The sequence below is a fragment of the Cheilinus undulatus genome, linkage group 21 (genome assembly GCF_018320785.1).
Source record: "Cheilinus undulatus linkage group 21, ASM1832078v1, whole genome shotgun sequence".
Taxonomy (NCBI): domain Eukaryota; kingdom Metazoa; phylum Chordata; class Actinopteri; order Labriformes; family Labridae; genus Cheilinus; species Cheilinus undulatus.
Genome location: NC_054885.1, coordinates 29,309,169 through 29,327,993, shown reverse-complemented (window position 1 = coordinate 29,327,993; position 18,825 = coordinate 29,309,169). Strand labels below are relative to the sequence as shown.

General features: G+C 38.7%; 1 protein-coding gene across 1 annotated transcript in view; it reads right to left on the bottom strand.

Annotated features, from left to right (window-relative positions):
* Positions 1–53: 53 nt before the first annotated feature.
* Positions 54–18,825, bottom strand: part of LOC121529284 (arf-GAP with dual PH domain-containing protein 1) — a 39,020-nt gene continuing 20,248 nt past the window's right edge. Inside the window, exons 5-12 of the mRNA XM_041817080.1 lie at positions 17,333–17,415; positions 8,931–9,043; positions 6,824–6,970; positions 6,265–6,348; positions 3,865–3,927; positions 3,677–3,748; positions 3,291–3,519; positions 54–3,210 (exon numbers count right to left, since the gene is read on the bottom strand). Coding sequence (XP_041673014.1) covers positions 3,182–3,210; positions 3,291–3,519; positions 3,677–3,748; positions 3,865–3,927; positions 6,265–6,348; positions 6,824–6,970; positions 8,931–9,043; positions 17,333–17,415 — 820 coding nt within the window. The 3' untranslated portion in view covers positions 54–3,181. The remainder of the gene's footprint in view (positions 3,211–3,290; positions 3,520–3,676; positions 3,749–3,864; positions 3,928–6,264; positions 6,349–6,823; positions 6,971–8,930; positions 9,044–17,332; positions 17,416–18,825) is intronic.

The following is an 18,825-nucleotide window of genomic DNA, read 5'->3' as shown; positions in this document are numbered from 1 at the left end:
AATACTGTGTAGTGGGGGTGTTGGTACTTGTCCACACATAAGCAAGTATTTTTGAAACTTGTACACATACAAATGCAAAAATGCACTATTACATGCTGTTAGGCATGTGCCACATTCACAGCAGTGGTATTCTCTGAGGATTTATTTGTCTATGTACAAGCTGCGCTATCTTTGAGACAGCACCAGTGTCCATTCACCTGCTGTACAACTAGGACAACCCGACTAATCCAGAAGTGCTGTTTTGTCCTTGGAGTGGTTTATGAATCTGCTTTTTCAGGGACGTAAAATGCTTTTAGTCTGTATATGGAAGGTCATAATGCACATAAAACCTCTGTTTTCAAAAATACCCTCCTACATGTGGACAAGGCCATAGGCTGACTATACAAAAGATGCTTTTGAATTCTTTTTCTGAAGCTGGCCACACACTACAGGATTTTAAGCCTGATTTGAGGCAAGATTTTCCTCCTCGATGATTGTAGGGGTGTATTCAGAGTGGAACCTCGTCACTACAATTATTTATCTGAATACTCTGAAAGTATGTGGCATCAACACAATCGCGTCGTAGCCTCCCAGACTCTGTATCGTAACTATCAAACATCTTAGATTTTTACAATTCTAGGTCATAGTGCCTCTAAAGGAGTACCCGGAACAACTGAGAGCAAGTAGACGGGGTAGCGTCACCATAAACAACCATAAACACAACTGTACCTTCATTCCAGCCTGGGTGTCATCCTGAGTCTTTCCTTTGTTTTATGATTTTTGCTGCACTTGTAACGTATGCCAGGACACCCTGTTGTTGAGGGACAGCAAGACGGTATCGACAGACATCATAGACATAAGGACATCTTCAACTAATTATCATCAGCAAGTGATGATGATCACTAGACAGCTGGACCAGACCGGGGCTCACACTCTGTTTTAACAATTTCACCGTAAAGGTTGCACACATGAGATCTCACAAAAACTTGGGTGATCAAATGTGGCTTCAGAAGAACAAAAAACATGGTAAATTATCAAAATCCTTGGCTGGCTGTCTTGTATGTGTTACAGTTGCAGCAAAAATCAAAAAGGAATATGGCTGAAATCTTGGATGGGCTGAAAGTATAATGTTTTTTGATGGAAACCCACAACCAATGAGAGCGAGCGGACCAGCTAGTGCCATTAACTGGATACTATGTACTTTTACTGTTCACAGAGGCAGTCTGACTTTGTACCATAAATATCAAACATGTTTAATATTTACAATTTAAGGTCAGGGAGGCTCTGATGCAGTGGGGAGCAGTGAAATAATCCTGTGGACACCACACACTTGAGGAGTTTTTGGACAAATAATCATTTTCAAAGAACCTCGACCCGGGACATCAGATCTGACCTAATGTTGGACTTAAAACCATGTGTGCCAGCTTAAAAACACTCACTCTTGGAGGGCAGATGCATGTTTACATGGTACTTGATTACAGCTCTCTAATGGTGCATTTCCATATGCAGTGCTGGCTAGACTCAATCCGACTCTGCTTGGTTTTAGTACCAAGCAGTTTGTTTTCCATTCCAGTAAATACTTAATAAATGTAGGTTGGGCCATTATAGCCTAGCTACACGATAACACTGATGCCCAAAAGAACAATGGTGAACATCAATGCAGTCGTACAGCTAGTTCTTGGGTCTGTGGTTTTTGACACAGCAGGGAGACAAGTTTTGGTCCAGAGCAGTGAGACAAATACGACTGAAAAGAAGAGGAGATTTTGAGAATTCATAAAGCATTACAAAGCAGAAAACCAGAGGGGTTTGATGGATCCCACTTGTGTGAAAAGTACCAGCTATGATCCCTTATGGGTTGGGGGCAAGCAGAGTTGAGAAGGTACTACATAGTGGGAAAGTACCGTTTAGCCAGACTACTGCCTGAATATAATGCTTTTCAGCCTTGTTGTTATGCTTTTCTTTTCAGCTTTTACATTTCAGCATGCACAGCTGGAGTCTCTGGTTCGATGCAAGTTTAAACGTTTTTCTTTGTCTCCCTCTGTTGGCCCAGTAATTACACCACATGAGAGTAAATGCTTAATCACAACTTTTGTTTTGAAGTTTTACAAAGAGGAGGAATGCAAGCCACTTCTTACACTTGATGTTAAAGAACAAAGTTTACAAGGGATGCACAATATTGGATTTTTTTGCCAATACTTAAATATTCATTGTAAATGATACTGATGGATATATAAATGTAGTCCAGACCTAAAACTTCAGTCCTTCACACGCTTAATAATTTAAGACATTAGGATAAATAATGTGTCTCCAACTGATGTTTGCCTGTTGGTCCTGCTTAAAACTCCACTTAATTATTCATACGTACAGCTGATATTTACATCCATTATAGGCTGGTATTTACAGCCGAGATTGGTTGTAATTATGAGACATTATTTTCATATCTGCCAATACTGATAATGACCTTTCAGCCATTATCTGTTGGTACTGATTATTCTGATATTGTGCGTCCCTTAAGTTTACATGTAGCTGCTTAAGAATATAAGAAAATTGCTTATTTTAGCAGCTGTGATTTGCACTGACACACTACAAGCTGTGTATAGCAAACAGGCAGTTTAAAAATAAATACATCAAGAATTAAATATCATCATAGGCAAACATTTACATTTGTTCGAAAGTACTTCTTTTTACTGAGTAAGCTTTGTTTTACCCTGCACTGAACAATTTTTGCTCCTAATTTAAATCCAAGGTTATCTTAGATGTCTACAACATCTTGTACATGTAAGTATGCCTGTTTTTTTTAACACTATAGTACTGAAAAAAGCATGTCTTTTGACATCCACGCAGCAACAGTCCTGATCCCAACAAACTTGGCATACTTCTGTGTATACCTCCACATTCAGGCAAGGATGACTGACCTCTTTTAAGTATACAAGTTATAAAACAGTTGAGTTAGTCAAACATTCAAGCTTAAAAGTGACTTGGATTATCTTAAAGAGGGACTGGCACATAATGTGGGTGAGGTTGAGCAGTGCAGTCTTTGTGGGAATGATTACTGTGGTCAAAGAGTGATTTCACCTTTAAATCCTTTGCTTCATGGCCCTTTAGTTTGTCCTTTTACAATTCTCAGGTACTTCTCTTCCTCTAGCTCCATCTCCATCTCCCTGCTTCTTATCCTCACAGACAATCCTTCAAACCCCAGACGTCATGGTTTGTGCTTAAAATAGGCCTCCACTGCAGAAAAAACATCACATCAGACAGTGATATTGAAAGAAAGACTTACAATAAAAGGCTTACCTTGGTGTTAAACATACCTGCATACTCCTGTGGCAGCATTGGTTTGTTGATAACTGTCTGAAACGCAGCAATCCAGTCTCTCTGATCCTCCTCAGTCTCGCATGTAAACAGAAATTTTCTGTCTGGAGTCACTATGGTTATCCCAAACTGCCAGTGGTAGCCCTGAATGTTTGCAGGGAGACCAGGTAGCACAGTGTACTTGTTGTCCTTACTTCCAATGAAGACCTCACCTCTTGCATAAGCATCCTGGAAACAAAGGGTGAAACAATACTGGCATTTAGTTCTGCATATACACATAAGACCATAACTTGACTCCACTTTACCCTAAATATGACAGAGATGCTCAGAGTAAAAAGGCACAGCACTATCTGCTGGTCACATTACGTATCTACATCTGTTTTACCAGTGGTTCTTTGAAGTACATGAGCCTCCTGTCATCCATCGTGAACCACCTCTTCTTGAAGCCCTCTTTTTGCTGCACAACAATAAAAAGGGGTAAAGCGAAAGGTAAAATAGAGTTAATTTTGCAGCAAAAGAATCACCATCACATCTTAAGATGTTGCTGAAATTCACAACCTGAAAGAGTGTTACCTTTGGACCAGTCTTCTCCATGTACCCCTCCTTAATGTAGTTCCTGGTTAGCTTTGGCAACAGCTAGAGAAACACAATGCACACTCAGTCACTGATATAATCAGGTCTCTGGTTACATGCATGGCTTTAAATTGTGCTGACCAGATACAGACCAAGAAGAAATGCTCTGGACTTATTTCAGAATGTGTTTCTTCCAAACTCTATTCCACTGTTTCATTTTTTCTTAATTTTCCTGTTTTTTCCCTTCAAGTCTTAATATAAAAATAATACTAAGTCTTTAAGATATGTTTTTATTTGAAAGTTATTAACTGCCAATTTTTGCCACTATTAACCTATTTTTGCCATGTTTAACCATTTTTTACAATTGTCCACCCAATTTTTTGTCCCCTCTTTACACATTATTGCTCCTTTTAACCCACTTCACCTTTACTGTTAAACTTTGTTAACCCATATTTGCCACTGTTAACCCATTTGTCATTTTTTAACCTCTTTTCACTATTTTCCACCCATTTCTTGCCCCCTTTTATACCTTTTCAACCCATTTTTGCCTCTTTAAATCTGTTTCTGCCAATTTTTGCCTTTATTTGCATTTTTTTTCACAATATTCAACTCAAAATTGTTTCAATTGTTTCTACTTTTTTTCTCTGCTGCCCTAATGTTTGTACAAATCATGGTTTAGCTATGAAGTCTGGCATTACTTTCCAGATGGTTGAGTTCAATGTTCCCATCCACATTCCTGACATTACCAAAAAAGGTAATTCTTTTTGAAAAAGGGGGTTTACATTTCAAAAAAGCCATACTGTACAACAGCATAAAATTATTTTTTGTTGCTTTATTCATATTAAAAATAATATCTGGTTATCACAGATTAATTCTGCAATGGACAATGATTTAGCTGACCTCCATGGGCCCCCAGTTTGGCGGAGTGCTAGAAAGCTCTCCCATTTATCCCCCTTTATGGGTGGCCTTGACTGCAGATATTAGCTTGGTAAACTGACTTTGTTTGTATAGCACTTTTCAAGTTGTCTGGCAAATCAAAGCCTTCTTTACACATTCAGACGTATTCACTTCACCTTCAACCAAAGATGGAAAAGGTTGCTATATAGAGTGGCGATCACTATTAATTAGGGAGTCACAAATGCACTGGTTTGACATTTATATCATCTCTCATGACAAACATCAGTCATCTGCAAATCATGTGCCATAAACATTAATGTTATTCTGTTGTGCCAAATCAATTTGATGTTGGTATCTAGTTCACCTAACTGATACAAAGATGAGGTTTTTATTAGCTGAAAAGTTACCTTTTGGACAAGCTCTATGTATTCATCAGTGTTGGGTAGTGTTACTTTTAGGACTTACTGGATAGATTACTGAATTACTGAGTTACTGCGTCACTGAGAAAACTAACTCATTAGAGTACTGTTGCATTACCAAAAATTAAACCCTTTAACCAATCATTCCACTTACCCGTTATTTAAATGGCAGGAAACAACAACATGTTTACTTTGAATGCGTCATTCTACTGTCATTGTAAAGCCTAATCTATGGGCTGTAATATGTAACTCTGTATCCTGATAACACGACTGGCCGTGAAACAAAAGTTCAGATCGTGAGCATATGAAAGAGCTGTAAAAGTTTATTACATCTACCATTTGTTGTCCCTTTTGTCCAAAAATTCAATGTAAAGGAGATAATTCCACAATGTCAAGCTTTCTCACTAGCTTAGTCAGCTATGGATGCTCACATAGACACAGATGTGTCTACCTTCTACTGACAAGCAGCTACGTACCAACAGGAAGGACAGAAATAGAAAAAAGTGCTGATGCTTTACAGATATTCTGTCTCCCTTGCTTTTGTTGTGGTCAATGAAGGGAAATGAATTGGGAGATTTTTCTTTCAATAATGGGTGACTTATGAAAAAGGTGACTTATAACTGATTACTTGGAACAGTGAAACTACCATGTTACATTACTTGTCAGAACAAAAAGTATTGTGAGTACTGTAATGAATAACTTTGTAAGGCATGACCATCACTGGTTTTTATGGGTCAATCAGCAAAGAAAATGTTGGCACATTGGGAGTCTTACACTAAAGAAAGGATGAAAGAAACAGCATCCACTCAAAGTTTTAACACCAGTATCAGCCCAAATTTGTATAATAAAAAATGGTGCATCTCTTTTCTTAATTAATCCCATTGATACTTACACAATCACGCATTACTGACGCAGCATCGGGAGCAGTTCGAGGTTCAGTGTCTTGCTCAAGGGTGCATTAGCATGTGACTGCAGGAGCTGGGATTTGAACCCCTAACCTTCCAGTAGAGGGACAACCGACTCCATCTACTATGCCTCTATCTCCCACATGTGGCCCCCTATGAGTGTAAAAGCAAGTACTCACGTCAGAGTTGGAAGCTCCCGGAAAGGCCACCTGCAGGTAGTGAAACCTGGCTGCTCTGATAGCGTTGAACCAGTCGACCATTTCCTTAAAGACAGGACAGTGGGATTGTATTTCTTTCAGGTGGGGTAAATGTATGGGATATTTATGTGTAAATATAGTCGTCACATCTACCACACGGCATTAATTAACTAGCCTCACAAAAGGGCACAATGAAATGAAAAGACCTCAGAAATATGCTAGTGAAAAAACAAGAATGTAGATAGTGTCCTGCTATTTTAAAACAGAGCATTTCAAATGATCAATTATTTAACATCCCTGATAGTTCCCTGTTACCAGTAATTCTACACCCTGCAATGCTTGACTTGACAGCTACTTCACTAGAAATGGACCAAAGATATAAAAAGCATTCTGCATTTGGAAGTAGTCAGGCAGATTTTAAGAAGTTTTGGATTACACTGGTAAACAGTCACACATGGATTTGTAATTGCATATCACTTCCACCAGGTGGACGTGTATGCCTTTTCTTTTTGTTTTCTTCTCGAACTTAAACCATTCTTACCTTTCCATCATCGTGGTAAACAAAGATGTTCCTAGTGCTGTTGTCTTTCAGATAGGTTATCTGTAGGCCATGTGCGGTGCCAATTTTTGTTGGCTGAAAAGTGGCATTAACAGTGTTGATCTTCATTATAGCTTTGGGTTCTCTAGCCTGCAGGAGGACAGACAATTTTATGAAATCGTGTAAATGGTTAAACCTTAGAAAAGAAAACAGGACGAACAGAGGTGTACCACATCAGGTTTAAACATAGTGTTTTTGTTTCATGAAGGTTTATCTGCCTACTAGATCACAATGTCCTTGGACTTTTACAGCTTGCAAGAAGAATTGGACGGTTTATGCAGTAGTCACCAACCCAACTAAAGACTTGCACGATGATTAAAGAGAAAGCTAGATCTGCTTACCAAAATTCACAAAGAAAAATAAACTATTCACTTTCATTTTACACACATTTGAGCTAGTAGCTAGTCTTTGATCCATTTAAAAGAGATGAAAAGGAAGAAATCACAGGATTTCATTTTGAATCGTACAGCTATTAAAGGTTTAAAATTGTAATGGTGAGAGAGTCTCTTGCACTTCAGCCCCTCCACTCATGGAGGTAGGTGCTCACAAAAGGACCAGCAACAATCAGAGGTGTTTCAGTGGGTAAACCAGGTAAACCCAATGAAGAAACTGGAGCACACGAATCACTTGAGGACGTTTAATAAGGTGCAGAGGACTAACGTTTCGACGCGCACTGCGTCTTCATCAGAGTCAAACAGTACTGGTGCAGTTTGAAAACCTTAAATCCCCTCCTGAATAAAGAGTTACAACACTGATTGGTTGTTTGAGGTGGGGCGTCAGCCTGTGGTGGACATCCCCTAAATGTTCCCTCAAAGCACTCATAGCAGAACACAAAGCAGCCATCCGCAACAACAATATGGACTACGCAATAGCACGACATTACAAACAGGTAAATCACGGCTCCGCTGCAACCCTCCGCTTCTGGGGCATTGAGAAAATCTCTCCCTCCCTGAGGGGTGGTGACATTGTCAACAAGCTCCTCAGGAGGGAGGCATTTTGGATATACAACCTTAACACAGTTAAACCATTGGGACTGAATGAAGAACTTAGCCTCTCATGTTTTTTGTAATATGTGGATTTGTTACGCTTAGAATGTAACATTTTACAGTCTACATTGTCAGTCTATGTATTTTGTAAATATTGTATACTTTGTATATATTTGTTGTGAAGTATGTTCACATATTCCTGTTTGGAATAGACAGTTTGACATGAGTGCTGTCACAGTATTGGTCCACTGCGGGCTGACGCCCCACCTCAAACAACCAATCAGTGTTGTAACTCTTTATTCAGGAGGGGATTTAAGGTTTTCAAACTGCACCAGTACTGTTTGACTCTGATGAAGACGCAGTGCGGGTCGAAACGTTAGTCCTCTGCACCTTATTAAACGTCCTCAAGTGATTCGTGTGCTCCAGTTTCTTCATTGGGTTTACCTGGTTTACCCACTGAAACACCTCTGATTGTTTAAAATTGTAAGTTGATATAAACTTCAGAGCCTTTGCAAGAAATGAATGCATTTTACCCTTTTAGAGAATGATAAAAGCAAAATTTGCATTTAACAACTAGTAAATGTATGATACTGAAATAATGTATGGAAGTACAAGACAATTGCAACAGTCCATCTTGCTCATACTGAAAAGTAAAGAGGTGAAGAGAAATCATTTAAGAGCAACAGACATGAAGTGCTAATGATCAGCTTGAAATGTCTCAACGATCTACTGGTAGATGATGATCTGCAGGTTGGCAGATATCTCCAATATTGCTTAAATTTAAGTTTTTAGAAATAGTGACTGTTGAAATTGTGAAGTCAGCAGATTAAATACATATAACAGAGGTGCCAGTTTATCTCAGTGGGTAGAACAGGCACTTATATAAAGAGGCTGTAGTCCTCAACGCACTGGTTGTAGGATTAATTCCAGTTCTTGGTGCTGTTTGGTGCAAGCCCTCCCAACAGTCTCTCTTTAGCTGTCCTATCTCAATAAAGGCAAAAAGCCCCCAAAAATAATCTAAAAAAAAGAATTCAGATAAAAAAGGTATAGGAATACACACTCACATCTTGTTTGTTGAAGTACTTCAAAACACCTTCCCGTTCAGAGAGAATGAATTTTCGGCTGAGGAACTGTCCATTGTCTCTGCCTCTCTTCCACAGAAACCCTTCTCTGTAGCCTTCAGGGAGAGGAGCAACAAGGGACCAGAATCATTCAGGGGTAGTAGAGATACAGAGAGAGAACTAACAGTTTCAACAACAAAAATCCACACACACTGAAAAAACTCAAAATCAATCTTAAAATCATTTACCTCCTTCTAAGAAAGCTTTTGTTATATTTATTTTAAGACTAAAAAGTCTAAACAAAAATGATAAAACAAGATATAAAACAGTAAAATATATATTAAAATAGTAATATATATATTAATAGTGGCATTACTTAAAAATAGTCCTTACATCTCATTTTAAGTCAAATCACAAATAGCATTAAATGATCAAGATTGGGGCACAGGTGGCCTAAAAGCGTGCCCCATGTATGCGGACGGCCTGGGTTCGGATCCAGCCCTTTACCGTGTGTCTCTCCCTGGCTCTTGTCCCTGTTTCCAACTCTATCCACTGTCCTCATCTATCAAATAAAGGTACAAAAATGCCCAAAAATAAATCTTAAAAAAAAAAAAAAAAAAAAAAAAGAAAGAAAAATGATCATGATCAAAGATTAAGGTTTGTTGCTTGATGTGACTGCAGAGCATTGCCACATGTGCCAGATATTATGTTTGTGGGTTGTCTGTCCATTCCTCGGTCTGTAAATCTGGCCATTCCTATGAAGGTGATATTTCTAGAGTGCTCTAAAGGATACATTCAAACTTTTGTCAAATATCCAACTTGACTCAAGGATCAACTGATTACATTCTCAAAGTTGCTGGGCCTCATGCTTATCCCTTGCTATGACCAACCTCTGTACTTTCACTGTCCAGTGCTTTTATAGCTAACAGAGACATATAACCACCAGGCTTTAGTATATACCTTTAATACCAGATGAAACATCTGCACACGTTGTGACATGTGAATCATGAACTGCAACATGATTTGCTGAAATTTAGATATGGAAAACAGAAGGAATAAAAATCTTTTGTTTTTAGCCTTTACACAGGAAAGTTAATCGATATAAAGTTCTCAAAGTTGGTCAGTGCTATAAATTATATTTGACAACTGAAGCAGAGTGTGAGCAAGGCCAACTACAACAGGATTTTAGACAGCAATATCAATAATGAATCAAAAATGAAAAAGAAAATTTAGACAATGAACGAGGATAAGACCAAAACACTGCTAGCCAAAACTCTATAGATAAGGGGTATTTCTGAAGAGGAGGGGGTGGATGCTGGATGGCTTTAAATGATGATTTAAAAAAAACATTTAAGCTTTAGGGCCAAGTAATTCTATATCTAAAGCTATGGTTTTCAGCTTTCTATTTTTGCTTTGTTTTGTGTCTCGATCTGCTACAAAGGCTGAGAAATAAAGATTTAGGTAAATGTTAAACTTCTGTGCAGTTTTTCCTTAAAGGTTTTTTGAGATTGTTTTCAAACAATCAACAACAGGTTTAAGAGGTTTTTTAGGCAACACTGGGTTTAGATGGGCAAATTATAAAACCACTACCAGTTTATTATCTACATGTTTTGTTTTACAAAAGACAAAAACCTCAAAATGCCTCATACACATAAGCTCTTCCCTCCTCTCTGAGCATCTGCAGATCACTCAGTTCATCAGCAAATTGTCTCGTTAAATCAATTCTACAAGCATAACTGAGCATAACTAGCTTTGCCATTTAATTATAGTGTCATTTGATTGTAGGAGCATAACTTGATTTTTAATCAGTTTCCTCCTGAAAACTGTTTTCACAGTCATATTAGGAGAAAGCTTGATGTTAATTGCGTCATGTATCTAAATGATCCACATAGTCATTTTAGATTTATTGAACTGTGCCATAAACTAACAGCTGAACTTATGAAACAGCATAAGTTTACATTAAAAACTAGAGACCCAAAAGAAAGCACAGTGTTTCTCAGAACAGTGGATGTCTGTCACAGTTAACAGAGTAGGAGTTTGGTAAAAATGACCAAGAAATAAACACAATCACAGGTAGAGAATGGGTTGAGTTTTTGCTGCGCAATATCCAATAATAACTGTAACACACGTCAATACAATAGAATAGACCAAAATTAAAACTGAGGAATCAATGTGCATTTTACAAACTGCATTATTTTTAGCTGAACTTTAAGATGTTTTTATCAACACTGCATTTTTTGGTTTATATTTTGGCCAGTTGAGGGCAGCAGACTAGTGTCTAAGTTGCTCATTTGCACATCAAGCAGACAGGGCTCATGCATAGTAAGAGGCTTAACAGTCAGTGACACAAAAGCAATTACAGATGCATCGGTTGTATGACAATCAAGAGTTGTACTGATTTTAAAACATGTGCTATTATCCTGGAAAAGGAACAAAAGAAATAATGCATCTAAAATCCCATACAAAGACCTGACATATAGCTACGTGCATGCTCTCAGCTTTTGTGGTCACTTTTCTAAGATGCTCAGCAGCTGAGAGCGGAAGCACCCCTGCTTTTACTACACATAAATAATTCAGCCTGGTTTCCCCTACAAGCCTGAACACTGCAGACTTAAACGCTCTGTCTTTTTGTCACTTACAGACAGATCTTGTTGGGCCTGCTTCTTATCTGCACATACTCAGCATTAGCCAATAGAGACAACACTGCAGAACAAGTGCACCGTCATTGCCCGATGTATTAAATGGCAACACTTATGGGCAAATATTTGCAAAGAAGCAATTTAAGCAATGCCAACATAAATTGATCTTTCTTGGATTTGAAGGATTTAGTGTCAGGACATACAAGTAAGAGAAGCACAAAAACTACTATTAACATCAACAAGTCCTTATAAGCATGTTTCGTTATCAAACTAGCAGCTCTCTGATATTTTTATTGGCAATTAAACTACTCCTTTAGCCACTTAAAGCCTGAAAACACAAATAATAGCCAGAAAATTCTCATTTTTTTGGAACTGAAATGTTTAACTTTCTACTGAAATTCAAAAAAATCCAAATTTCCATAAAATTAAAAAAAAATATTTTTAGTATGTCATTTCATTCATTAGGTGTTTTTGGTAACTGATTGTCCACTTGAGGGCATTTTTATCATGTATCAGATTGTATTCATAAGGTTTTTTGAGTAATTTATTGCGCATATTGAGTAGATAGAGGTATCATAAAAGTATGTATCAAATATGATACAACAGGCGTTAAGGGGTTAATATTAAGTATTTACTTTATAAAACCTTGAGACATTCACACAAGTGCTTTAACTACTCTAGCTGAATAGATCAGAAGAGGTTGATAAAAGCTAAAACTATTATAAGAATTTATGATGTAATAAACTTTTGGCACCAACGGACATAAAACCAGTCAAGTCCTCAGTCCTAACAGGTTCTACAAAATTTACAGTCAGGAGCAATCAGTCAAACAACCTTGTCCACACCCACATCATCCTGAGAAGAAGTGTAATCATGACTCATTTCCTACTCCAATAAAGTGAGCCGACTACAGTGGAATGAATAGTGGACTTACTAGCTCAGTTATAAAAAGCATTTCAGACTCTCTTTTTTGTGACTCTTGATTATCAACTACTTAGAATGCACTATATAGTGAATAGGATGGGATTTCAGAAACAGTCATGCAATGGTCTCAATCATTATCACCTGTGTGGGTGTCCAGGGCCTTTGATATATATCAAGCCTTTATTGTAGTAATGAGGTTTATCGTCAATTTTAAATTTATTTCACTGCATTAATTTTTAAGTGGCCAACAGACTAGAAATAATCTAAAATAAAACTCTGAGTTGATAAGTCAGCTTTAAATATTGCTAAAAATGTGTTTCCATCAATACCAATAGGACTTATTCAAGCTATTGATTGTTGTTATCAATTTTATGCTGATTATATCATGCATGAATCATTTATTAGAGATATTACAGTATTGAAAATTTCATCTCAGTACCATCATAGACATGTGATGGTTCAAATGATGGGTCTTCAAGGAAAAATTTTATTTTTTTTAGTGAAGCTGAGCAAAGGGAAGTTGGAACTTATGCTACCTTTGCCCCTTGCATACCCATCATCCTTTGTGCTCCATTCGCTGGCTTGATCTGACAACATGAAAATAGTGAAGGCTACGAGTAGTGAGGGAGAACAAAGTGACAAAGTTTCAGAGATTGTGGAGGTTCAAGGGATTTTTAAATCTGGCATGTGGAAGCATTTGGGTCTCCCGAGGTGTCTGCAGTTACACACTTAATGGGGAATATGAGTAACATGAGGATGCAAATCATCACCCCCAATAGATTTGCAAAGATGTGAAGCCAGTCTTCCTATGGCTTGGTGAAAACGAGTTAAAAGTAAGAAGGGAAAAAAATCTGGAAGACTTCAACAGTTATCTGTCTCTGCAGTGTAGGGTGGAGGTTGTGAGTTCACTCAGTGATTTTTAAAGTCCAACATACCAAAAGAAGATGTTAAATGCACCAGGAGAAAATCCCCTAGTGTGAAAGGTACTGGTGGTGCAGTGCACTAGTTCTGTACACTCACAAGTACCCAACATGGGAGAGGCTAGGGTTTGGAACTCAATGCAGCTGGTACCTGGATCAAGCAAAGCCCAGTGGAACGGGGCCGGGGGGGCTGTGTCCCCCCTGGTGTCTCGTGACACATATCAGCAGGGGTTATGCTACAAAATAGGGGGATAAAGTTCACAACTAAAAGCAGTTACGCTTATTTAAAGTTTACTGCAAGTACTGAGCAGCTTCACGGTAAAATCTGTCCAGTCGCCACTTGATCAGCGTTGGATAACCATGACCTGGATGACTGAGAACCTACACAGATATAAAATGGTAGTGATTAGTGGTAGAAAGAGAGAGAAAAAATGACACTTAGAGAATACCAACACCAGTGACGCAAAACAACAGAGGAAGTGACCCAATACGCTCACTGTACGCCAACACATCAGCCGTATTGGTGGATGGGGAGGGGTAGCAAACTGAAGCAAAAAAAAAAAAAACAGCACTGTAATTGTGGATTTTATAGAAAATCTATACAACTTTATGATATTGTCATGGTTCCAGTTTTGAACCAGAAGAAATCTTGAAATAAGTGATTATTTCAAGAACAGTGTCAGGAAAACAGCATGTATGTGGCCTTTCTTGTCGGTTCTGGAATAAAGAGAATGCCCTTATTCCTGTAGATTCATATCCAATAATTTACCTCTCTCCCTCTGTCCATAATTTACTTTGACCCCTCCTTGTTTCAGTTCCTTGCGTCTTTGTGAAGTGATAAAGTCGTCATGGTGTGAGCCACAGGCAGCAGTAAACTTCTGGCTCAGCGTGGCTTCATCAATTATTCATGAATAAAAAAGTTTTGTTCCACAGCTGAGAGCAGAGGGTGGATTTACACAAGAACATAACACAGCAGTGGAGAAGAAGGCGACTCATTCACAGTTACAACGGGGTGTCCAAAATATGCAAAACCTTGAAGAGCAAAGGCGATTTTGACCACAGTATGTGTCCCTCTTGAGGTTCTCAACAAATCGAAGCAACTTTCTCCTCACATAAATCCAGGACCAATGTTGTATTGGATATTTCTACACAAAAGAGGCCATTCTTTCTCTGTGACAACAACAAACAACCACATGCTCCTAAACCTCTGCTCAGCACAACACAACACAAGAGGCCATTGAGAGAGAGAGGCAGATTCTCACAGCAAGAGATCTACAGTCATGAGATTTACATAATAGCTCTTTATCTCTGAAATTGAGATTTTTCCCTTTTTCAAACAGCACTGATCTGCACTGTAGCAGTGAGAGGTTTCTCAATCATAATTCTGTGAGACCTTGGTGTTGCTCTGGTTGAAAGGAACTGTGTTGATTTAAGACCTGACAAAATCTGTTTCCTCATCATGGTAGACTTGTGTGTGAACTTGTCATTGTGGCTGTAGTAGTTACATCATGTTGCTAGAACTTCATGGTACAGTCAACTGGAAGAAGATATGTAGTAATGCCTTTAAATCTCCAGAAGCTGCCTAAAGGATGTCTTATCAGCTTAAACACACTTGATTTCAGGTAGTTATGTGTTTCCAGTAGAGAAGTAGCAAAGGGAAATGATTAATAAAACCTGGTAGACAGAATAATTAGAGGCAGACATTTTTTTATCATCAGCATATATCAAGCATTAGATATACCACAACTTCCCATTCTCCTCTAAGCTGCAGCAATATACCAATTTTCTGAGCATGCATTTTAATGTATAGAGATTGTGCTTTGCACAATACTGTTAGAAATAGACCTTCTGCATGTGGTGTCACACTGACTGTCCAGCCCCTTCCTGAAGATTATAAGGGATAGCATTTATATAAAAATAAAAGATTTTTCATAACTAAATGTCCCATCCATCCATTTTCTATACCACTTACTCTATTCCAGGTCACGGGGGGGCTGGAGCCTATCCCAGCTGTCATCGGGTGAGAGACGGGGTACACCCTGGACTGGTAGCCAGTCAATCGCAGGGCTGACATATAGAGACAGACAACCAGGCACGCTCAATTCACACCTACAGGCAATTTTAGAGTCACCAATTGACCTAATGAGCATGTTTTTGGTGATGGGAGGAAGCCGGAGTACCCGGAGAGAACCCACGCGTGCACGGGGAGAACATGCAGACTCCCCACAGAAAGGCCCTGGCCCTGACCGGGAGGGCCAGGGCTGTGAGGCAACAGCGCTAACCCCTGCACCGCCGTGCTGCCCCAACTAAATGTCTGTAATGTCTGTATTTCAAAAATAATTCATTTATCATTTTGGGAAGAATCAAATGTTTGTCTATGTCAGTGTATATACAGTGCATTCAGAAAGTATTCAGAGCCCCTTCACTTTTGAATATTGTTATTTTTTCCCCTCGCATTAATCAACACTCAGTATCCCATCATGGCAAAGTGAAAACACTTGGCTTTCCCCTGGAGATCTTTGCAAACTTCAAGCAAGCTTTCATTTGTTTTGAGAGGAGAAGGAGAAGCCTCTCCTCTCACCGCTCTGCCATAAAGCCCAGGTTGTTGGAGGGCTACAGTGATTGTTGTCCTTCTGGAACTTTTTCCCATTCCCCCACAGGATCCCTGGAGCTTAGTCAGACCATCAGGTTCTTGGTCAATCTCTCTAACCAAGGCCCTCTCCCCCCATTTGCTCAGTTTGGCCAGGCAACCAGCTTTTGGAAGAATCCTGGTTGTGCCAGACTGCTTCCATCAATGGAGGCCACTGTGATTTTGGGAACCTTCAGTGTGGTAGAAATTTGTTTGTAGTCATCCTCAGAGTTTTGCAGAGCTTGCAACATTTTTAAAATTCTGTTTGTGTATATTAATGAAAAGAAACTTTTTTAAATTTTGTTTTGTTTTTCAGCTGTAGCATCAGGATGCAACATAATATTGAAAAAATGAAAGGGGTCTGAATGCTTTCTGAATGCACTGTATGAACAAATCAGCTTTCCAAATAAGACCTGGGCCTGGTTCAGACCAACAATTTGCAATGCAATGAGACTGTTTTAAAACATTGCTGGCAACGCAGCAGTCTGAGCAGAGTCATCACAGCTGGTGACTCTGCAATTCAGGTTGTCAAGTCCCAGACATTGAAAGCAGATTAATGTGAAAAGGGAAATGATGGTCTTGTTCTAAGAAAGGCTGTAAATGCCAACAAATACTTGCTCTAAGTAGAATATTTATATTCATGCTGTGATTTCCCGAATTTCTTTAGTCTACCTTTATTATTTTACTTATTTTTTTACTTTGGTAACCCTTCAGTTCCCACACTAGTTCTAAAGAACTAGTTTCCCTCCGCCATCCTCATTATTACACTTTTTGACAGTGTAATACTATAAGCAGTCCAATCAACACCTCCTACAAGACACACTAAATCCCATCCAATAAATACATTTTTAGAGTTTGTAGTAAAGAAATGTACGAGAGAAGAGTTTGTGTTCTGTAACAAGCATGCAAAGAAAATGGAAAATGGCATTTGTGCTTCATGTGAAAGAAATAAAATATTGAAAGGAATGCAGTTAAGTTGCACCAAAAGCCATAAGCATAAGCACATTCAGCAGTCTATCAAACATTTTTACAGTAGTTAAATAATTCCTACAGTTTCTTAGATTTCCAAAACTATGTCATGGAGCAGAGGCACTGAAGTGGTGTAAGAGATCATGCCACCCCTCCGTTCTTTTTTTACACTTTATTTCTAATTTCATCAGCTGTTTCACCCTGCTGACTCTTCATTCATTACTTAATTGGGGATATTATGTGAGATGCAAGCAATTACTTGTTTTCCTGAGCAAGCAGGAGGTGTTTGTGGGAGTAACTGTGCAGAGATGAATTCAAACTTACCTGCAGAGTAGGGCTCCTGCTTCTCCACACACATAAACTCCTCCCTCTCGTACTTGGCTCGGATCCATTGTTCCCTTAGGAGCCTAAACAACAGTTGGTGTTAGACACACGGCTCTGGTGTTTACTTCATGCTTGGTTTAATTCGGTTTAAACACCTCATTAACTTACATGGGTGTGGAACCATTGGGCTCCACTTCATGCTGACTAAGAACTACAGCAATTTTAGAAAAGTTTGTTCATTGAGATTAATGAGTTGACTGGTCTTTTGTCCCTCTTTTGTTTTTGAGGTATGAACACCATTTCTTTGAGAAGCATTGTCTAGCATGAACAGGATTTTTTTCATGCTCACCAAGACATTGGTGAGTAGCAGTATTATATAATATATAATGCTAGATCAAAGTTTAAGTATAAATTAAAAATAAATTAAAAAGGTAACTCAATAAACCCTAAACAATTATACTAACAGTAGCGAAATCAGGAATGACTTGCACAAAAGTTTGCATGAGAAGAGATTTTAAAGTGGTCCTTGAGTCTGCTGACCTGACTTTCTGTCATTCATTTTTGAGAAAGAAAACACCACTGCCCAAGGATCTGCAATCAGAATTCTCAGCTCTTGCGCAAATAACAGCTGCTCTCAGGCACACTTGTATCCCTGCATGCTATAGGCAGTGAAGCCCCTTGCAATACAAACCAATTGGGGGGGTTTAGCCACAAGTTAAGATGCCAGTAGCACCTCTTAGACAGCTGTTTTAAACAGCTCTTCCATATTTGCCATAAATATGCTGTTAAAGGAAACAAACATGGGAAATAAACCTAGTAGATAACTACTTAAACTGAAATGACAACTCAGTTTTTTTTTTAAGATATGTTTTGGAGATTTTTATGGCTTTCTTTATGGAGGAGGACAGTGGATAGAATCGTACATAGGGATGAGAGAGTGGGTAAGAGACATGCAGGAAATGGTACCACAGGCTGGACCCGAGCCCAGGCCCCCTGCCTTAAATCATTAGGCCAGTGGTTCCCAAAATGGGCCTTGGGGCCCCCCCAGGAGGGCCCAATGTCATTGTGGGGGACGTGGCACAGCAGTGCAAGGCTAGGCTTAGCAACACCAGCTGATGACTTTAGCACTGCAGAAGAGGAGAAGTTTATTGATGTCACCTCAGATGCCGCAATGTGTCAAGACAAAGTCCAAGACATTGTGCCTGCATTTTGGATTGGAGTAGAAAAGGAGTACCCAGTGCTTGGCAGCAGAGTGACCATACTCCTCATTTTTGCAACATCCTACCAGTGTGAGTGTAAATCTTAAAAAAAAAAAAAAAAAAAAAGATGTTCTCCAAGTTTCTTTTTCAGGGAAGTGTTCATATTGCCTTAAACAGGTTTTTAAACTCTGTTTAAGGGAAAAGTTGTTGTAATTTCTACAGATATTGAGATTCTAAGTTGCAATGAATTAAAAATAGTAATAATAATAATAATAATTTGTTGGCAAAAATTGT